Genomic DNA, 17,843 nt, shown 5'->3' with positions numbered 1-17,843 from the left:
AGTCTACTCTCTCTCTTTGCTCTCTGACAGATGTGTGGGAAAGCACCTAAATGCATAAAGAGCTGTGGTCTTGAACTATGTTCCAGAGTTGACTCATTTGTGGGTTGGAACTTTTTGCCTGGTCTCAGATGCTTAGTTTCCTTCCTTCTTCTTGAGTCCTAGTGAAATGCTGTCCCACGCAAGAACTAGAGCCAAGTCCTGGGCACCAGCTGGTTGGCTGGGACCCTGACCATCTGCATAACTGCTTTGTAAACTTTTTCTCTAGGCCTGGACCTTCCTTTCTGAGGTTGATTTTTTCCTTTTTTGGAATGGATGTAAGAGTCTTATCATGCAGCCTTTTCTGCTGTATTAAGGCAAAGATGCCAGGACTAGCCTGGCCTCTGCAGATCAGATCCCTCTTAATCACTGACTCTGGTCTACATTAAAAATCAGTATCCTAACATTTTCCAAGAGATACTCTAAAAAATGGCCATTTGGGCACAAATCCTCTTGTCCCAGTTGGTTTTGCCAAGCCCTACAATAATCAGGTCCCAATAATTAATCTTTTCATAGACCTTTTCCATGGAGCCTATTTTGTGTTTCTGATTATAGGGAAAGAAGGAAGGAAATGGGGTGAAAGAGACTAAAATATTCAAGTGGGAATACCAAGTAGTTAGATTTAAGGTGAGGAAGTGTAACATTTACCTATGTCAACACAATGAAACCTAGCAAAACTCAAGGACCATTGAATGTTTGACTGGTTGGAGAGGAGGAAAATTTGCTCTGGAGTCCTCAATCATGGAAATGTTCATTTGTTCATATGAGGTAAGCACACCATTTTATTGTGGTCGCCGAGCTTAGAGGTCTCTCCAGGCTTAAGGTATTTTCATTTAATCTTTGGCTGGCCATAAAAGAACAGTTGCATAGCATCAGAGCAAGGAAAACAAGAAGATTAGAAACAACAGACATACTCCTTGCGAAGGAAAAGAGGAGAGGAAATCCAGATGTATTGAGAACCTAGTTTATGTTACAATTACTCCTGAAGATATTTTATCTATGTAACCTTATTTCTTAATTGTAACACTATAAGTATTGTATATATAGGAACTGGTCTAGAGAAGTTAAATTACCTAATTTTGTGCATTTTCAGTCCTTGAAATTATTCAGGCCTCCTTACAGAGCCTCCCCTATTCATCCTTCCTAAAATGGCACCCCCATCATTCTCTAGTCCCTTACCTGCTTTATGTTCTTCAGAGCACTTACTGCATAACTGGAAATCATATTATACACTCACATGGTTATCACGTCACTGTCTATACCTTCAACCAGTAGCTCAGGTCCATTGTTGGCTGCTGTGGCCTAATCCCTTAGAGCCTGGGATACAGGAGTTACTCAAAATTATCTACTGACCCATTCTTAATCCAGGATTGCTTTCTAACAACAGCAATATATTCCTTTTCTATTTTATTTTCTTGTTCATCTTAGCTTCTTAAATTGCAGGCATTATTTCAATCCTCTTCTTTCTTTCTTTTATTTTTCAACTTAGTATCCTCCAGCTTCTTCCAAAATGATTTCTACTAAAACCAATTGGAAAGGATATTCCACAATTACCGCCATTATGTCAATTCTAGTAGCTGCTATCTAGTACTCATTTTATTGGACTTCTTCAAAGCAACTGTCATTTTTGCTATTTCTATTCTTTGCTATTCTGTTTCCTTTTAGAATTATAAAAGTATAAAAATATATAAAAAATTGGGGCCGGCCCCGTGGCGGAGTGGTTGGGTTCACGCGCTCCACTTTGGTGGCCCAGAGTCTCGCTGGTTCAGATCCTGGGGTGTGGCACCGCTCATTAGGCCATGCAGGGGCGGCATCCCACATAGCACAACCAGAGGCACTCACACCTAGAATCTACAACTATGTACTGGGGGGATTTGAGGGGAAGAATAAAAAATTTTTAAAAAAAGATGGGCAACAGTTGTTAGCTGAGATGCCAAACTTTAAAAAAAAAAACATAAAAAATAAAAAAATAAAAATATATAAAAAAGGAAATTGCAAACATGAAAAGCATCTATTATTTCATCACCATCACTTTGAAGCATGTTCCTTACCATGATCCTTTCATCCTCCTCAGAATATGCTCTTTCATAAATTGGTAACTCTGCTAATTTCTACCTTCATGAGCTTGCCTTCTTTTCCTATTCCTATGGCTTACAGTAATTTTAAGGAGTAGGTTAAAGAAAAGATTTAGGCTAAGAGCGAAGTTCTCCACAAAAAGCTTCTACTGTAAAGGATGCATTCGTCCACTAACTCCCATATTTGGAAATATACTGCTCCTTTGTACAGTATACATTCTGTGCATAGTTCCTTTATCACACTTATCATTTCATACTGAAATATTCTCTCCCCTGCTAGACAATAAGCCACTCATAAGCAGGAGTCAAGACTTATTAATCTTCATGTGCTTAACTGCAAACACAGTACCAGTCACTGGAAGGTAAGCAATCGATTTTTTTCTTCACGTACTGTTTTTAAAATTAAATTAAGTCACTTGAAATGACCCATGATTCTGAAACAATTTCGACAGAGATATCCTTTTGAGAGTACAAAATACAATTTAATATCCATAGCAAAAGAGCAGAAAATACTTTGGAACTCAGTTTTCAGGTTCACCTCACCCTTCTAAACCATTGCTTGTCTCTTAGAATCATACTAAGGTGCACATATTATGTTAATGCTCACATATCTATGTACCTCTAAAACCACAAGATCAAATGATAGCTTATATCAGGCACACAGTTCATAATAACTTACTATTGTCAACGTTCCTGTGAATGCAGAGCTCTCTACTCTAGTCTCCCACCAACCTCCTTGTTGTTTGGCATGATCCAGCCACACTGGTCTGCAGTTCCTGACATAACACCATTCAATTTCCAACCTTAGGGCTTCTCACAGGCTATTTCTTCTGCTTGGAGGATTTTCCCATCTTAAAATGGCTGGGTCTATTCCATCTTAAAATGTTCCAGTGAAATATCACCTCTTGAATGGGAGCTTCCCTTATCCTCCCGTTACACACATGTTCCACGTTTTATCCAGGACTGAGCCAACACCTCGTATTTATACAATGTTTTTACTTATGTGTGATCTGTCTCCTCTACTTTCATAAAAGGTCATAGGGAAAAAAACCAGGGCTATTTTTCTTTTTTTTACAAAATTCATATATCTTGTTTCTAAAATAGTGTTTCATGCAAAAGTGTTCTCAAGAAATAGTTGTAGATAAAGGAATTTATGACTTCACTTGAACAGATCCTCATATAACATATCAGTTTCTCACCTACGGGACTGTTGACATTTTGGGCCAGGTAATTCTTTGTCCTGTCAATTGTAAGAATGTTTAGCAGCATTCCTAGCTTACACCCACTACATGCCAGTAGTACCTACCAGTTGAGACAAGCAAAAATATCTCAAGATATTACCAAATGTCCTCTCGGGGGGCAAAATTGTTCTTGATTGAGAATGATTGTTATAGATCTACACAATAAAATAAGCTAAACAAGGAAGCGTAATATCTGGGTTTTCGTCTGTCCCTGTCCCCTCCAAATGACTGAGATTTTTATCTTCCACAGATGCAGCATATTGGGAAATGTTAAATTTGGATCAGCCAATCCATGTGAAAGTTTAAGTTCTGACCCTACTTTTATAATATTGACTAATCATAACAACAGAGTAGCACTTACATAAATCAACGTTACTGAACACGTAAGTACACCAGTGCCAGCCACTGACTCAAGGGCTTCAGAGATGTTAAATTATCTCGTTTTATACCACTCCATGGTTTTATGCACTGCTATCGAGTTTTACTGAACGGCATGGAAAAATAGAGACGTCAGTTTAATTGACGAAGGTGAAAAAGCTACCAAGTGAAGAAGAGCATTGGAACTCATGCAGAATGACTCCACAGTCTGCTCCTGAGCTGTTCCATATGGCAGCCCCTTGCCAAGCTTCTAACCCTCACGTGGCTATTGACTGGAAATATGGTTAGTCTGAACTGAGACTTGATGTAACCGGAAAATACTTGATGTAAGTGGATATTTCAAAGAATTATGGGAAAAAAGAATATGAAATATCTGAATAAGTTTTATATTGATGATACGTCTAAAGGATAGTATTGAGTTAAAGAACATATATGATTAAAATAAAGGTTTCCTGCTTCTTTTAACTTTTTTAATATGGGTGTTAGAAAATTTAAAATTACATACGTGGCACACAGTTTTGGTGTGGATTATATTTCTATTAGGCAGCACTGGTTTGTTCTCTTGGTCATTTCTACTCTGAATCTCCTTTACTTTTTCTGTACATTGGGTATAAGGATAATGACAATGGTCTTTACAGGTTAGTTGTGAGTTTTCAATGATATGCTACATATGAAAGTCTTCATAAACTGTGGAACTCTCTCCAAACTTTGGCTATTTAATGAAATGATATTAGAAACGAAAAAGTAGTTTTCCGGATGTTAGATGACTTAGACTATCAAGTAACATTCTAATTGCCATGACTGAGTGTTCCCAATAGTAAGATATGGTTGCAAATATTCACAGCAGAAAAGATAATTGAGAAAATAAAAACCCATAAATTATGTTTCCATCTATAATTAAAAAATAATGAGACAAGATACAGGATGCTCTAAAATTTCTCTAAATGTATTGTGTTGTACATCTGAAGTTGGACATGGATTTCAACCAACCTCTGCCATTACTTCCAGTTTAGCCTTAATGCCTCTAACCTTTGTTTTCTCGTTTGTAGAATGGAGATCATAAGACTGACCTGAATGATTATTATGATTTAATGAAGCAGGTCAATAAATAACTTGATACAGTGTCCAACAAAAAATACCATTTAGAAAATATAAGTTATGCTGCTGCTTCTTTTTGTTATCATTACATTACTATTAATTATTGTTAAGTCCTGGCTTGTGTAACATGCCTACCAGATACCAAACCCAAATTCTGACTTAACAAAAGGAAAGGAAATAATTATTGAATGAATTAATAAAGGTGTTATAATAGATGAAAAAATAATAAAATGAATTTTCATTGGATATTATTGTCTTTCAAATGTCAAATTTTCCCATTTAACTAGAATCTATTAATTTTCTCATTGAATGCATCATTTTTAAATGGAATGCATTTTAGACATGTGCATATATGTTCTTGGGCATTTAAAATATAATATTTCTCAATGGTTATTTATTATTGATAAAATGCTTTTTACAGGAATATTTTTTGTTCATTGTAGATTATATAATTAATCAGTTTTCTCTTGGATTTGCATATTCATTCTCCTGATAACAGGCTTACACTAAGAGGTGGTCAGATATACACATAAAATTTGAAATTTGAATTTTAATGTAACTAGGCATGTGTTTAGGCTTGTTCAAAAGAACTATAAATGATTATTATTGGTTTTCTTTTCTCTGCCAATGCTGAGGTAACCTGGAGCTGAATCCTGATGATTTGAAAAGAGCATAAAGGAACGGCCTTCTCTCTGTGTTTTGGGCTGAACACAACAAGAGCAGACCTGAGGGGCAGGGACCGTAAATATCTAACAAAAGAATCAGCACAAATACATAAGCATACGATTAGTCTGCCCAAGAAAATTCTATCTGAATGGTATCATCTTTCCACACACATGATTTTAAACAATTCAATTCAAATCATGCAATATTAATAATCAAAGTTAGGTAAAAATAGCATTGAAGAGAGGTAAAATGCTTTTAAACAGTCAAAATAACACAGTCAATTCTTAGACCATAATTCCTTCTGCATAATAGTCTTTAGTGTAAAGACATAAATAACACAAAAAGCTACATTTTAGTACTTTATCACAATGGTATTTAGCCCAAAAGCTAATTAAAATTGGAGGATCAATTTAGAAGTTAATACACAGCAAATGCTAAAAATCAAGGATATAGACCATAGTAGAGCTTGCATTTTATGCCACATTCCCAGCAACATGACATTTTATCTTGAAGTATAGGATCTTTTAGATTAGTAGGAAATTGGCTGAGTCTTGAGAGTGTCCACTGAGATCTAATATCAACCTCTCCAGCTGCATGTCTACCAAATTTGTATAAGAAAGGAGAACAAATACATGTATTACATGGTTGGAAGCTAATGGCTCTTAACCTATTCTTGACCTATTGTGAAAATATGAACGGCTAGTTTTATAACACAAAAGAGATCTATAAATAGATCAGGAATACAAAATGTTTTAGGATGATGGCTATTCCAAACACAGAGGTATTCAATGCAAATCTGACGCAGTCATATTAAGTGCAAGTCTGATTAGTTTGCAAGGTTCCCCCATGTAGCACTTTCTTGCTAAGTCTTTATAATATGACAAATTAGATTTTTCATTGAACACTTTTACCCTCAAGTTAGGATCTTCCTTATTAAATTGCATGTGGAAATAAATACACTCACTGTAGAAGAATGATTTAGTTTGTTTTCTAGTAAAACATTATTTCCTTTGGCATTACAATCATAGATGCAGAGTACGTATATGGAGAGGTTTTGTGGTCATAGATCTCCCTGTCTCTGAAGTATATCTGAAATATTTAATTGTCATCTTTTAATAACAGTGAATTCATCAGCATATTTACCTTTTCTTTTTTTTTCATTTCTGTAGCACATTTTTGATGTTTTAGATTAAATGATCAATCGCTTTTTTCCTTTCTTTTATTTTTTAACGCTAAGGCTTTTGCCCTGCAGAAAGACCATTAAAGGCAGCTTACTCTGGGGGAAGCGAGGGGGGTTGTCATTGACGTCTGTCAGCGTGATGTTCACAGTGGTGGTGCCCGACAAGCCTCCCATCTGGCCGCCCATATCTTTGGCCTGGATCACCACTTGGTATTGCTCCCTGTTTTCTCTGTTCATGTTTGGTAAAGCAGTCCTGATGATACCTTGAAGAAAATATAAAGACTGTGTTATCCTTATTAAAATCTCAATCATTAGTTGCTTAAGCCCACAAATTGTATATCTAATGTAGTGATTTTTGAAAGACAAAATATATGTTTGCTGTTAATTTTTATTGTCTAGAAGTTGCAAAAGTGATTCAGTGTAAATATTTCACAATTGGTGTTTTTTACTATTTCCAAAAGAACACCGTGTGTGCTATACAAAGACCTAAGCCCATATGTAAACACATAAAACAGGTATACTTCCATTAGCTGACTCAACCTTTCAACTTTGAGTTCTTAAATCTTTAAGAGTGGCATCATCACTCTTCTGTGAGTATTAACGTTAAGGTTTAGTTCGTATTTTCCCCCCTCCTTTCTACGTAAAAAGAGCATAAAGACTATTAAATTAACAAACACTGATTCATGATTCCTGACCTGTTTCGGGCTCCACAGAGAAATACGGCTGCCCTTGAAGGATGCTGTAAATGACTCTGGCGCTGTTCCCATAGGAAGGGTCATCGGCATCAGTAGCTGTGACTTGCACCACAGAAGTACCTGAAGTATCCAAATTCAGCTTAGTTCTGCACAGTACCAGAAGGAGGAGCAAAAGCACTGGTTTTCATGGAAGACTTGAACGATTTTTGGTTTTAATAATGACCTCTTAAAGAAACATTTATACAATTTAGAGGAAAATCACATATATAGCGTTATTACAGGCAAACTCTGGTTTCAACTACAAAAATATTTAGCTAACAGGCGTATTTCACGCATGCAATAGACAATGCTACAGTGTATCAGATTATAACAAATGCAGTCACTTTACAAATGCTCAGGTTTGATATTTAAATTCATTGTCACATAATAGATTTGTTTTGTGTAAAGGGCATGTCTAATCACAAAGGAGTATGTATGCTCCTCTTTCTCCCCCTCCACTAATTAACTATAAAAATAATTAACATCTGCTCTAGAGTACAATTTTATGAATAGATTAAATTCTAAATTTAGAAACAAACCAAGATGATCCCAGGTTCCACGAACTCTTAAAAGCTATTCAATAAAGTTCAAGATATTTAAAAGGGCTTTATAGTCAGGTAATTGTCAAAAGTCCTTGGGATTTACTGAAGTAAATATTAAATGATAACCCCAGAACAATGCTTTTGAGAAATGCAGACTTGCAAATTGGCTTTTATAACTGTTACAAGAAAAAATGTATCAGAACTGTTTCATCAGTTTACACAACTTCTCCCACATTTGAGAAACGCATTTATTCTACTAAATCCATAAACATATTTCTAAAAATGTTATCACTGTTTCCTGATGTTTAATTTTCTGTCATTCTCTATTTGATTAAAAAATTAAAGCCATCTTAACTTTCTTTGCCTACAAATACAACTTCTATTTATTTACATTGAAAAGGGAAATTTCATTTTCTTGAATGTTATGCTTCTAGTTTTTTTAATACTTTCTGTTTTACAGGTTCCACAACCTAAATTTTTAAATCTGTATCTGTGTGTGATTAACTGTGGATTTTCAACTGGTTTATTTGAATAAGAGATTTATACTGGCAGAGTTTTATATATAATAGTTATAATGAAAGGATGTTCTCAAATACTTAATTTGAAAGAATTAGTTAATCTAATCAATTACATCATTCTTATTATCTAGATAATTCAAACAAACTCTAGGCAAATTATGACTAACGAATACATAGAGAATATATGCAAAGATCCTATATTATATCTATGGTGCTCTAAATGTACCTAAAATATATTTGGGGTCAAAATTTTACACAGCTGTATCTAAATCCATGTGACAAAAAATTGTATTTTTGCAGTTTTCTACTAAGTTCAATAGTATTTTCTTGGATTTTTGAGGAAAGTGTCTACTGATTTGCATTGTAAAGATTTACAAATCCATAGGAAGTGAAAAATGCATTCATCCCTTTTTTTCTGATCATTTCCTAAATTAGGAAATTAAATATGTACTCTTAGTTGGGAATCAAAGATGATTTCAATTACTTGATCATAGAATTTTATGAATTTCTTGTTAATTTTTATACTTTTTGATTACCGTCATAAATGTTGTACATGAACTTACCTACAACGGACATTTCAGGAACACTAGCTGTATAAATTTCCTCTGGGAATGTTGGCTCATTGTCATTGATATCGTGGATTTTGATCACAAACTCAGACTCTGGTTCTACTGGTCTCAAAGTTCTTCTGTTAATAGCTTGTGCACGTAGAGTATAAAAGGCCTTTTCTTCCCTATCAATTCTTCTTGTGGCATGAATGTCACCTGTTTTTTCATCAATAATAAAAAGAGTCCCAGCTCCATCTCCAGATAAAATATATTTGAGTGATCCATCTCCTTTATCTTGGTCTGAATGAAGCTAGGGGAAATAAAAAAGTGTATATCCATGAGAATGTCTAAAGGTACATAATGCTGAAAGAATTCAAAGAAGGCCTCTCGTGTCCCATCACTGAATAATGGGGTCAGTTATCTTAGTTCTTGAAATCAGAGTTGAATAAGTATGATCACACTCATCTATATACTTTAAACAATAGGACTAGCCTTTTATATATCAGCGGGATTTTTATTCTAAATGGAAAAAAAGTAATAAAAATAAGCCAAACAGAGCTATTCTCTGTGCTTTCCTTGGTAAATAACTATTTTCATAGGCAAATAACTCCTGACAAAGACATAAGTCATCAGTCTTGACATGCTGGTGTAAACATTGTTTCTCTCACCTATTTCTGTGAGTGGAAAATTCTTTTACTCACATTATGCAGGAAACTCATCTCCTACAAATTTATTATTAGTTACTGCATTTCCATTGGGATATTAGTGATATCTTAAGAACTGTGAGACAGGCAAAATTGTATGAGACATAGTTCCTACATGAGAAACACTATGCATCATTTTTTGGTTCATACAAAAGACAGTGACTACACCATAAATATTTGCGGGCCTCAGAGTAAGAGTACAAATAGATGTCTATATAACATGTGGCTATATATTTTAAAGCTCTAGGGGCCAGCCTGGTGGTGTAGTAGTTAACTTTGCACACTCTGCTTCAGAGGCCTGGGGTTTGCGGGTTCAGATCCTGGGCGTGGACCTACACACCACTCATCAAGCCATGCTGTGGCAGCATCCCACATACAAAATAGAGGAAGACTGGCATGGATGTTAGCTCAGGGACAAACTTCCTCAAGCAAAAAGACGAAGATTGCTAACAGATGCTAGCTCAGGGTCAATTTTCCTCACCAAAAAAAAATCTATGTTCTATCTAGCCTCCTACCTTGTCCAATCTATCTTCTCAACAAACTTAAGAAAGTTCTGTGAAGGAACAAGACAATGCAGGGCAAGTCTGTTTCTTGCCCCCAGCCTATGCCCACAACACTAATCTTCCAGAATCCAAGTCATCGTGTCAAAGAGCATGCATTCATGTGGACATCTCAGCCCAGTGCTCACCCCATCCCAGTGCAAATGCTCGCCCAGGAGCCCAGTGTCATGGGCAAATTCCATTTATGGTGTCTTTTACTAGATGCCCACTAGGGGTTAAGGATGCATATAACAGTGAGCGAGTCTGGCATTTGGGTGAACGACCTGGAGAAGAAACCCTCCTTGGACTTTGAAGCAAGCTCAGGAATGTTTGGGCAGGGAATAATTGGTCCCAAGTACCCTGAGCACAGTCTGGAAATGGATGTGCAGGTTCCAGATGTGAATATCCCCTACCTCCCATGGAACTCTTACCCTGAAGGGAGGGGTTTGGCCATTGGAGGAACAGAGCGTGGCTTTGTAAAACACAAGGATTATAAGTTTTTCTTTAATTGTACCACCCAACCAATGAACATTTTCTATGCTATGATCACAGTTTTATTATTTGCAATAAGAGACTCTGTTTTTTAAATTTTTATTTTGTTTTTTATTTGGTAAGAAATATGAAAATAAAGTGTAGATTTTCTAGATCTCAACAAAGCATTTATTATAACTTAGACATCATCACCAACATGTTTGCTTTTTAATATTCATATAAAGTATATTCATAAATCAGAGTAGGCACACCAACCTGTAGCCTAGAGAATTAAAAATAAGATACATTATCCTTAAATTATGCCAAACATTATAGAGTTAGATATTTACCTACATAGGTTTTATTTTTGCTCTTTAGATTACTTGCATCAACAAACATTTTCATCTAATTATGTCTAGAAACATTAAATTGATTAGTTTCTATTTAAAGAAAATTTTATTTCTTTTCTTTATGGGAGTTCATGTCAATGACCTTGACCAGGAAACATTTTTATATGGACATCAAAACTGTTTAAATTAAATAAATATTTTAAAACACACACACACATGCCTAATATATTGTATCACTGGTTATTGCTGTGTCTACAAAAGCAGTCTAATTTTTGGTTAATGGTTCATAGTAATTTGCATTTAGCTATCAAATTTGGATCAAATATCATTTTTTCTGATTTCTGGACAAATAACTCATTACAGATATAATGGATAAAGAAAAATCCCAAATGGATATGTACTTTGGAGAAAAAGAAGTCAGGTAACAAATAGTTTTTCACTGCATTTTCAGCTATTTATAAACAATAGAGTAAGGTTGAAAAACTCAAGAAATATCTGCTTTTAACCAAAAGGCTCTCAGAAGTAATATAAGACTGTGTTGTCCAGGGAACCACTCTCAAAAAGTCACAAGACTGATGCGTTTTAGTAATTGAAAATGCACAGAGTTGCTGGGAAACTTTCCAATTATATGAATGCACAACACAGTGGCAATTTTCCAAATGGCAGATGTAAGTGTTGCATATTTCTTGTTCTGTCTGGCAATCAAAATAATTCAAGAAAAGATTATTGATATTATCAATCATTTGATCAGATAACTTTGTGGATTGTAATAGACAGTTATGATTTTTATTATCTATTATTCAACAGTTTTAATTGAGAAATATCTCTTTACTTTCATAAGAATAAGGTACTTTTAAAAGTAAATCAACAATTCCATTGTAGTTCCATGGAAGATTCAAATACTGTGTGTAATAAAAATTCACAGGACAGCCCCTAAATTCGCCCATGGGAATGAGTGAGGATTTCCTTAAGCATATAACACCTAAACTACCTGATAAAGAATGAGTAGAGGTTTCAATCTGGGAAATTTTTTGCATTTTACAAACTTTACATCTCATAAAGAATACTGGATGAATATAGAACATAGATTCAGGGTAGTGAGGGATATAAGGAAAGACTGGAATTATTAAGACCAGTTCTGTTATTCTAATCAGTTAGACATGCAAAAAAGTTGCTAGTATAGTGAGATTTTAATTTTTATAGAGCTCAGTTTTGGAATATGAATCACAGCAGGATTCTTACCTTCACTTATACTACAGAGAGTGAAAATTAAATCCTGTAATTGGACCACATGCTGTGGGAGTTTCTGCTGGATTAGAAAATGGAACACGGTATGGGGAATCAAAGAGATGAGGGTTGGAAGTCAGACTGTGGTTTTGAGAATCAGAAATGAAAGGATTGCTACCTTCTCCAATGGGAATATAATAAAGAGAAACAAATTAGACATACAAATTAGTAAGTTTTGGTTTTAAGAAGCCAGACTTACAAGAAATGTTTTATGAACCATGAAAGCTTGCATGAAAAAAAAGTACATTCTTTTCTTACAGAGGGGAATAACTGAACATTAACACTAGAATAAAGGACCAAAAAGACCATATTTGAGGGCTTGACATTAGCTCATGTTTATCAAAATATAATTTAAATAAACATATTTAAGAACTGGACAAGTAAAGAAATTACAACAGACATTTACCATAGGGCAGAGAGATGCACTTCCAGAGCTTCCTCCTCTAGATGAAACCGATGGGAGGCAAGAGCTAAGTAATAACAGGTATGTGGATGATGATTTCCTAACAGTTACAGAAAGACACCATGGACAAAGTTCTTTAATTATAGTCTCCTGCCCCAGCTCCCCGTCATCTTTTTAAATTTCTCATTATTATTTTAATTATCCCTTCCTTTGGATACTTTTTCAACCCTTACACTAGTATTGTCACTCTCTCTCATTCCTTGTGTGGATGATAGAATTTTATTTCATATTCCAACTCATTTACAAATAATGATCAGACAAGCGTTAGTCCTTACAACTGTAGCTTTCCCATTACTTTTCCCTTTTTTACTTGGATCTTAGATATCAATACTTACATTTATTAAACATTTAATTGAACAAAATTAATTGTTTACATACTGAGAAGTGGGATTATGGATCATGTGCCAAATAACTTACAGCGTCTACTTTTGAAATAACTTTTATATTGATTTGACCTTGTGCTATTTTATTATGTGAGACATTAAGTTTTCTTTAAACATAGAAAAAATGTCAGAGTATTGTGGCTTTAGTTTCTCAGTAACACCTGTTCTCCGGTGTGAAACATTTGTGCCACAAATCTTTAAGAAGAATTTTATGTTAATACTGACCTTTTCTTTCCTTGAGGAAAGCCTATTAAAAATTCACAACCTGCTGTGTTCCTTGTAAATTCACAAGCAGATAAAGGACATGGCAAGATGCATGACAATTAATGGAAATAGAACAACTGGGACTGTGCTGCACATTTAAAAGTCATTTTCCTATTATTTAACTTTTTAATTTAGATGTGGTTAATTATAACTCATTTGCTTACAGTGAGTAGATTAATAATTAAAACTAAACAGCCCATTGAATTTCAAGAAATATTTTAACCACAAATTATATGATGCAAGCCTGGTAATTTTAAATGTCGCAGGTTTCTGATAAGTCTGTAACATTTCATATAATTCATCATCTTAAGATATTTGCCTAGAAGAAAGTTTGTAAACCAAAAGGGGTCTTGTGGCTTATCTAGTTTAAGGGCTTCTTTTTTTCTAAGAGGAAGAAATTGAGATGCAATCAATTTTTTATCACACAGATGTTAAATTAAGATAACACTTCAGGATAGGTGCCGTGTTGGTGGAATACCTTCCTCTTAACATCAGTCCATTTTTATTTCTCAGTGTCTCATATTAAATGAGGAAATATTCTTAAAAAAACAATCAAAGTATCTATCTACAAAGTATAGAGAGTTTAAGTAATTTGTTACCAGAAAGATAACTGATAAAAGATTTTACCTTATTTTTTCACCCTGGCTAGAAAAAAAATAAAGAACAGTTTTATGAAGTGAAAAAACATATCTGCCAATACTGCCAGTAAAAGTCTGATTACTAGTTTAGAGGAATTTATATTGCTATCAGAGTCTTTTTCATTTATAATATTGACACCTTTATGGATATTGGTAATTGTTGGTATTTAGTTCCATTGCAAAAATTGAGAAAAGACAGTAGAAGAAATTAGAATTATATTTGTAGAACTATATTAGAATTATATTTATAATGGTTAGACTAGTTCTTTAAAGGATAAATTTTGATGAATGAACCACAAGGACTGTAACATTTACTATCCGATTTGACAATTTCGCATTTTCGTGTGTGTCTATTAACTCGAAAATTTCAGAAATTGTTGAATGGATTTTCTAATGTACAGTGATAATTTTATGCCTGCTGCTCTTTCAAATGGCCAATATATGCTATATTTGTTTTAAACAACCCAGAATGTGGCAAATATGCTGTGTGGTAGCATCATCATTAGCATTTTGCTCTAATTGCTCTAGTGAGTAACATAATATCAAATGGAAAATAAGGCACTGAATCAAACAACTTTAAATTTGCATCCAAGAAAAAAAAATACTAGTGAACATGGCCCAGCATCAGAAAGCAGCTGAAAGCATCTTAAACCAAGTAAACACAATCTGGTCAGAAATAAGTACTTACTCATTTTGTTGAGACTGGGGGAAAAGAGGGAAGAGGGATGGCAAATCTTGAATTGGAGTAGGTGAAGCTTACAGTGTAAGACTGAGTATTATTTTAACATTAATGATATAGGAAAATATAGACCAATTTTTATGAATCCCAATGAAATAATTTTTCCTTCAAAAATAGAAATAGGGAGGAGAAATAAAGCTTATCCATGGAATGGATTGTAAAAACAATTATGATAATTTAAAAATACGTCACATATAGGATTTAGATTGATAAAGACTTTCTTGAACAATTTCTTTCTGGGACTAGAGGTGAGCAGAGAGGATTAAATGATTGATGGAAAATGATGTCTGCAAAGCTTAGGTTCTGCCAAAAAAATTAAAGTGATTTATTTTCCACTTTTGAGAGGGTTCTCTAGAGATCTCCTCCAAGAGGAAAAACTCCAGGGGAGTTCCGGACTTAATAACTAGGGTTTCCTCTTTTTACTTGATGTTTTAAGAGTGCAGCCTGTTGAAAGTTGGTCTTGTGCTTATGGGCCCCCTGACTGGTGAGTCCAATCTGGGATCATCTTGGAGTTTTGGGTGCTCTATTTGGAGCAATAGGAATTACTCAAGACGCTACAACAGGTCAGATTTCTTTGCAGAGAGTGCTATAAAATTAAAGAAGATAACTCCTGCTAGAATTGCTGCTAACTCACATCTTGAACTGTCTCAACCAGGGTACATTTCTTTGCCAGTACTGTAAAGATGCCAAGATTGCATTGAAGGCATGCATTTAAGTTTTGCATGAACATACTTTTACAGGGCATTATCTGCTTTAAGACCTTACATGGTATGTATAACACACAGTGGGCACATTCTTTCTAATGTATTACTTTATCCTTTCCAAAGAGAGTTATAGGGGAAATATTTTAGAAAAAGTTCATATTCCTTTAGAAGCCTGGCATCTTCCTTCTTATAGATTCGAAAATCACTAAATTATGCAAAGTATCCCCTTCAATGTCAATGAACATGACATTGAACATTTCACTCCTTATTTTTCTCCACAACTTGAAGAACTCTTCTTAAGCATCCTGGATTTATAATATAGGGATATATGTAAATATATGCCTAAAAAGTCGCTAAGTAAATGTAAAATATTTAAAGCCAAGAGATTCATTTTTGATTAATAAGGTGAAAAGAAATTAGAGAATAATTAATAAAGGCTGATCACTTCTTTTCTATGGGCTCCAGAGGCAGCTGAGAATTTATCCTCCCTCCTTTTCACCAAGAAAGGTGTGATGACAGGAGGTTTGAAAGGAAGGAGAGGGATAGGAAGAGGTGTTTATTGAAGGAATTCATTTAAATCAATGTTTCTTTAACTGGTTGAACTAAACTAAATTGAATAGAATGATGCGAATCCTAAGTGCGGTATTTTAGGACTCAGAAGTTTCAGAAATTTTGCCACAGAGGCAGTATTGAAGCTGTTTGGTTTCTAAGGCTTGCAAAGATGCTGTTATCTTGAAAGCTACAGAATGACAAGTATATGATTGGACGCCCAAAGGAGAAGACACAGGCAGCTGTCTGCTGTCTGCAGGGGCTAAGGTCAAGGAGGGGAAAATTAAAAGGGGTCTGAATCTTTACAGTTACTGGATTTTTTGAGGCACTGACTGAAATGAGAATCTAAAAAAAGGGCTATGAATGATATCCTAGGAAAAAAAATTACGTTTGTGTGTGTGTATGTGTTTGGGTACAAAATACAAAAACAATGTTATATGCTGTATCAGGAAACACAAATACCCCCTGAAAGGTAGCCATAGACTATTAAATAAAAAACTCCTATGCCAGATCAACTTTCTATGTTTTTATACAAAAGAACGAATAGAGAAATCAGGTAGATGTTCTCCTCAGGAAAGGGGTTTGCTCATTTGGCTGAGAGACATTCATATCTTCATGAAATGGAGAAAATTACTCCCCAAATTTATGAGACAATATCATGCCTTTATAACTTGTCTCCTCCACCACTACCTTAATTATCCACCCTGTAAATTCCTACTCATCTATAAAGATCCTATTTTGATGACTTATCTCCTATATGAAGCACTTTTTCAAACTCCTGTAAGGCTGAATTAATCTCTTTCTTTTGTGTCCCAATTATAATTTGTGTGTGTTTGTATGAATGTGTGTATATATATATATGTATATATTTATATATATAAAATATAAAATTTTGTCTGTATATGTATGCATAATATATATATATATAAAATTATATATATATGTGTATACATATATAGAAAATTTTATAACACCTGTACAAATTTTGAACTATTATTTTTATAAGTCTTTATGGAACTACAAATATATTTATTGTGAGGATAAGAATTAAATTTCTTTTCTTTTGGACTCCCAATATTTTACAGTACATAATACAGAATTATTTATTTGTGGAAGGAAATGGACATCACAGTCAAATGTCACAGACATGAGGAATAAAGAGTTCATTTTGTGCTACTTCTTTGGAAAGGTTTAATATTCTGAATGGAGTGTAATGGAATTAGAAGTCCATATTGAGAAGTGGGAATCAGCAATTACATTCTAAGTATAAACATATGCAAAGAAAATTCTATTCTTCATATTGAAAAAGATTGGGACTGCAAGTTAGATAGAAACTCCAGTTAACTACAAGATTGGATCAGTGGAATATGATATATACATAGATTATCAGAGGACAAATTTAAATTTTTCAATGAAGAGCCAGGGATAGAAATGCAAATCCAAATTTCTCTCTGAGATCGTATGACAAGTCATTGTAGACATCTGTAATTTATCTTAAGAGTAGGATACGGTAGTTTGATAATAATAATAGGAGAACATCCCAACTGACAACATATAGAACAGCCAGATAGATTACAAAAAATGTCATATTGCCAAGGCTGTATGGCAGTGTAAACAAAAATTGAATAAACCAAAACCTGGAAGGATAGAATTGCACAAAAGTCAATTTGTCACCTATGAACTGCCCTGAGTAAATCAAAAGAGATTTTGGAAGCCCTTAATTGTTTCTCAAAGGT

General features: G+C 34.3%; 1 protein-coding gene across 1 annotated transcript in view; it reads right to left on the bottom strand.

The window, feature by feature from the left end:
• Window positions 1–17,843, bottom strand: part of LOC106822705 (cadherin-10) — a 169,215-nt gene that overhangs the window by 40,364 nt on the left and 111,008 nt on the right. Inside the window, exons 3-5 of the mRNA XM_014827978.3 lie at window positions 9,032–9,326; window positions 7,370–7,489; window positions 6,770–6,937 (exon numbers count right to left, since the gene is read on the bottom strand). Coding sequence (XP_014683464.1) covers window positions 6,770–6,937; window positions 7,370–7,489; window positions 9,032–9,326 — 583 coding nt within the window. The remainder of the gene's footprint in view (window positions 1–6,769; window positions 6,938–7,369; window positions 7,490–9,031; window positions 9,327–17,843) is intronic.

This window comes from Equus asinus, chromosome 10 (assembly GCF_041296235.1).
Source record: "Equus asinus isolate D_3611 breed Donkey chromosome 10, EquAss-T2T_v2, whole genome shotgun sequence".
In the NCBI taxonomy this organism is placed as follows: Eukaryota; Metazoa; Chordata; class Mammalia; order Perissodactyla; family Equidae; genus Equus; species Equus asinus.
This window is presented reverse-complemented; position numbering and strand designations above follow the sequence as displayed.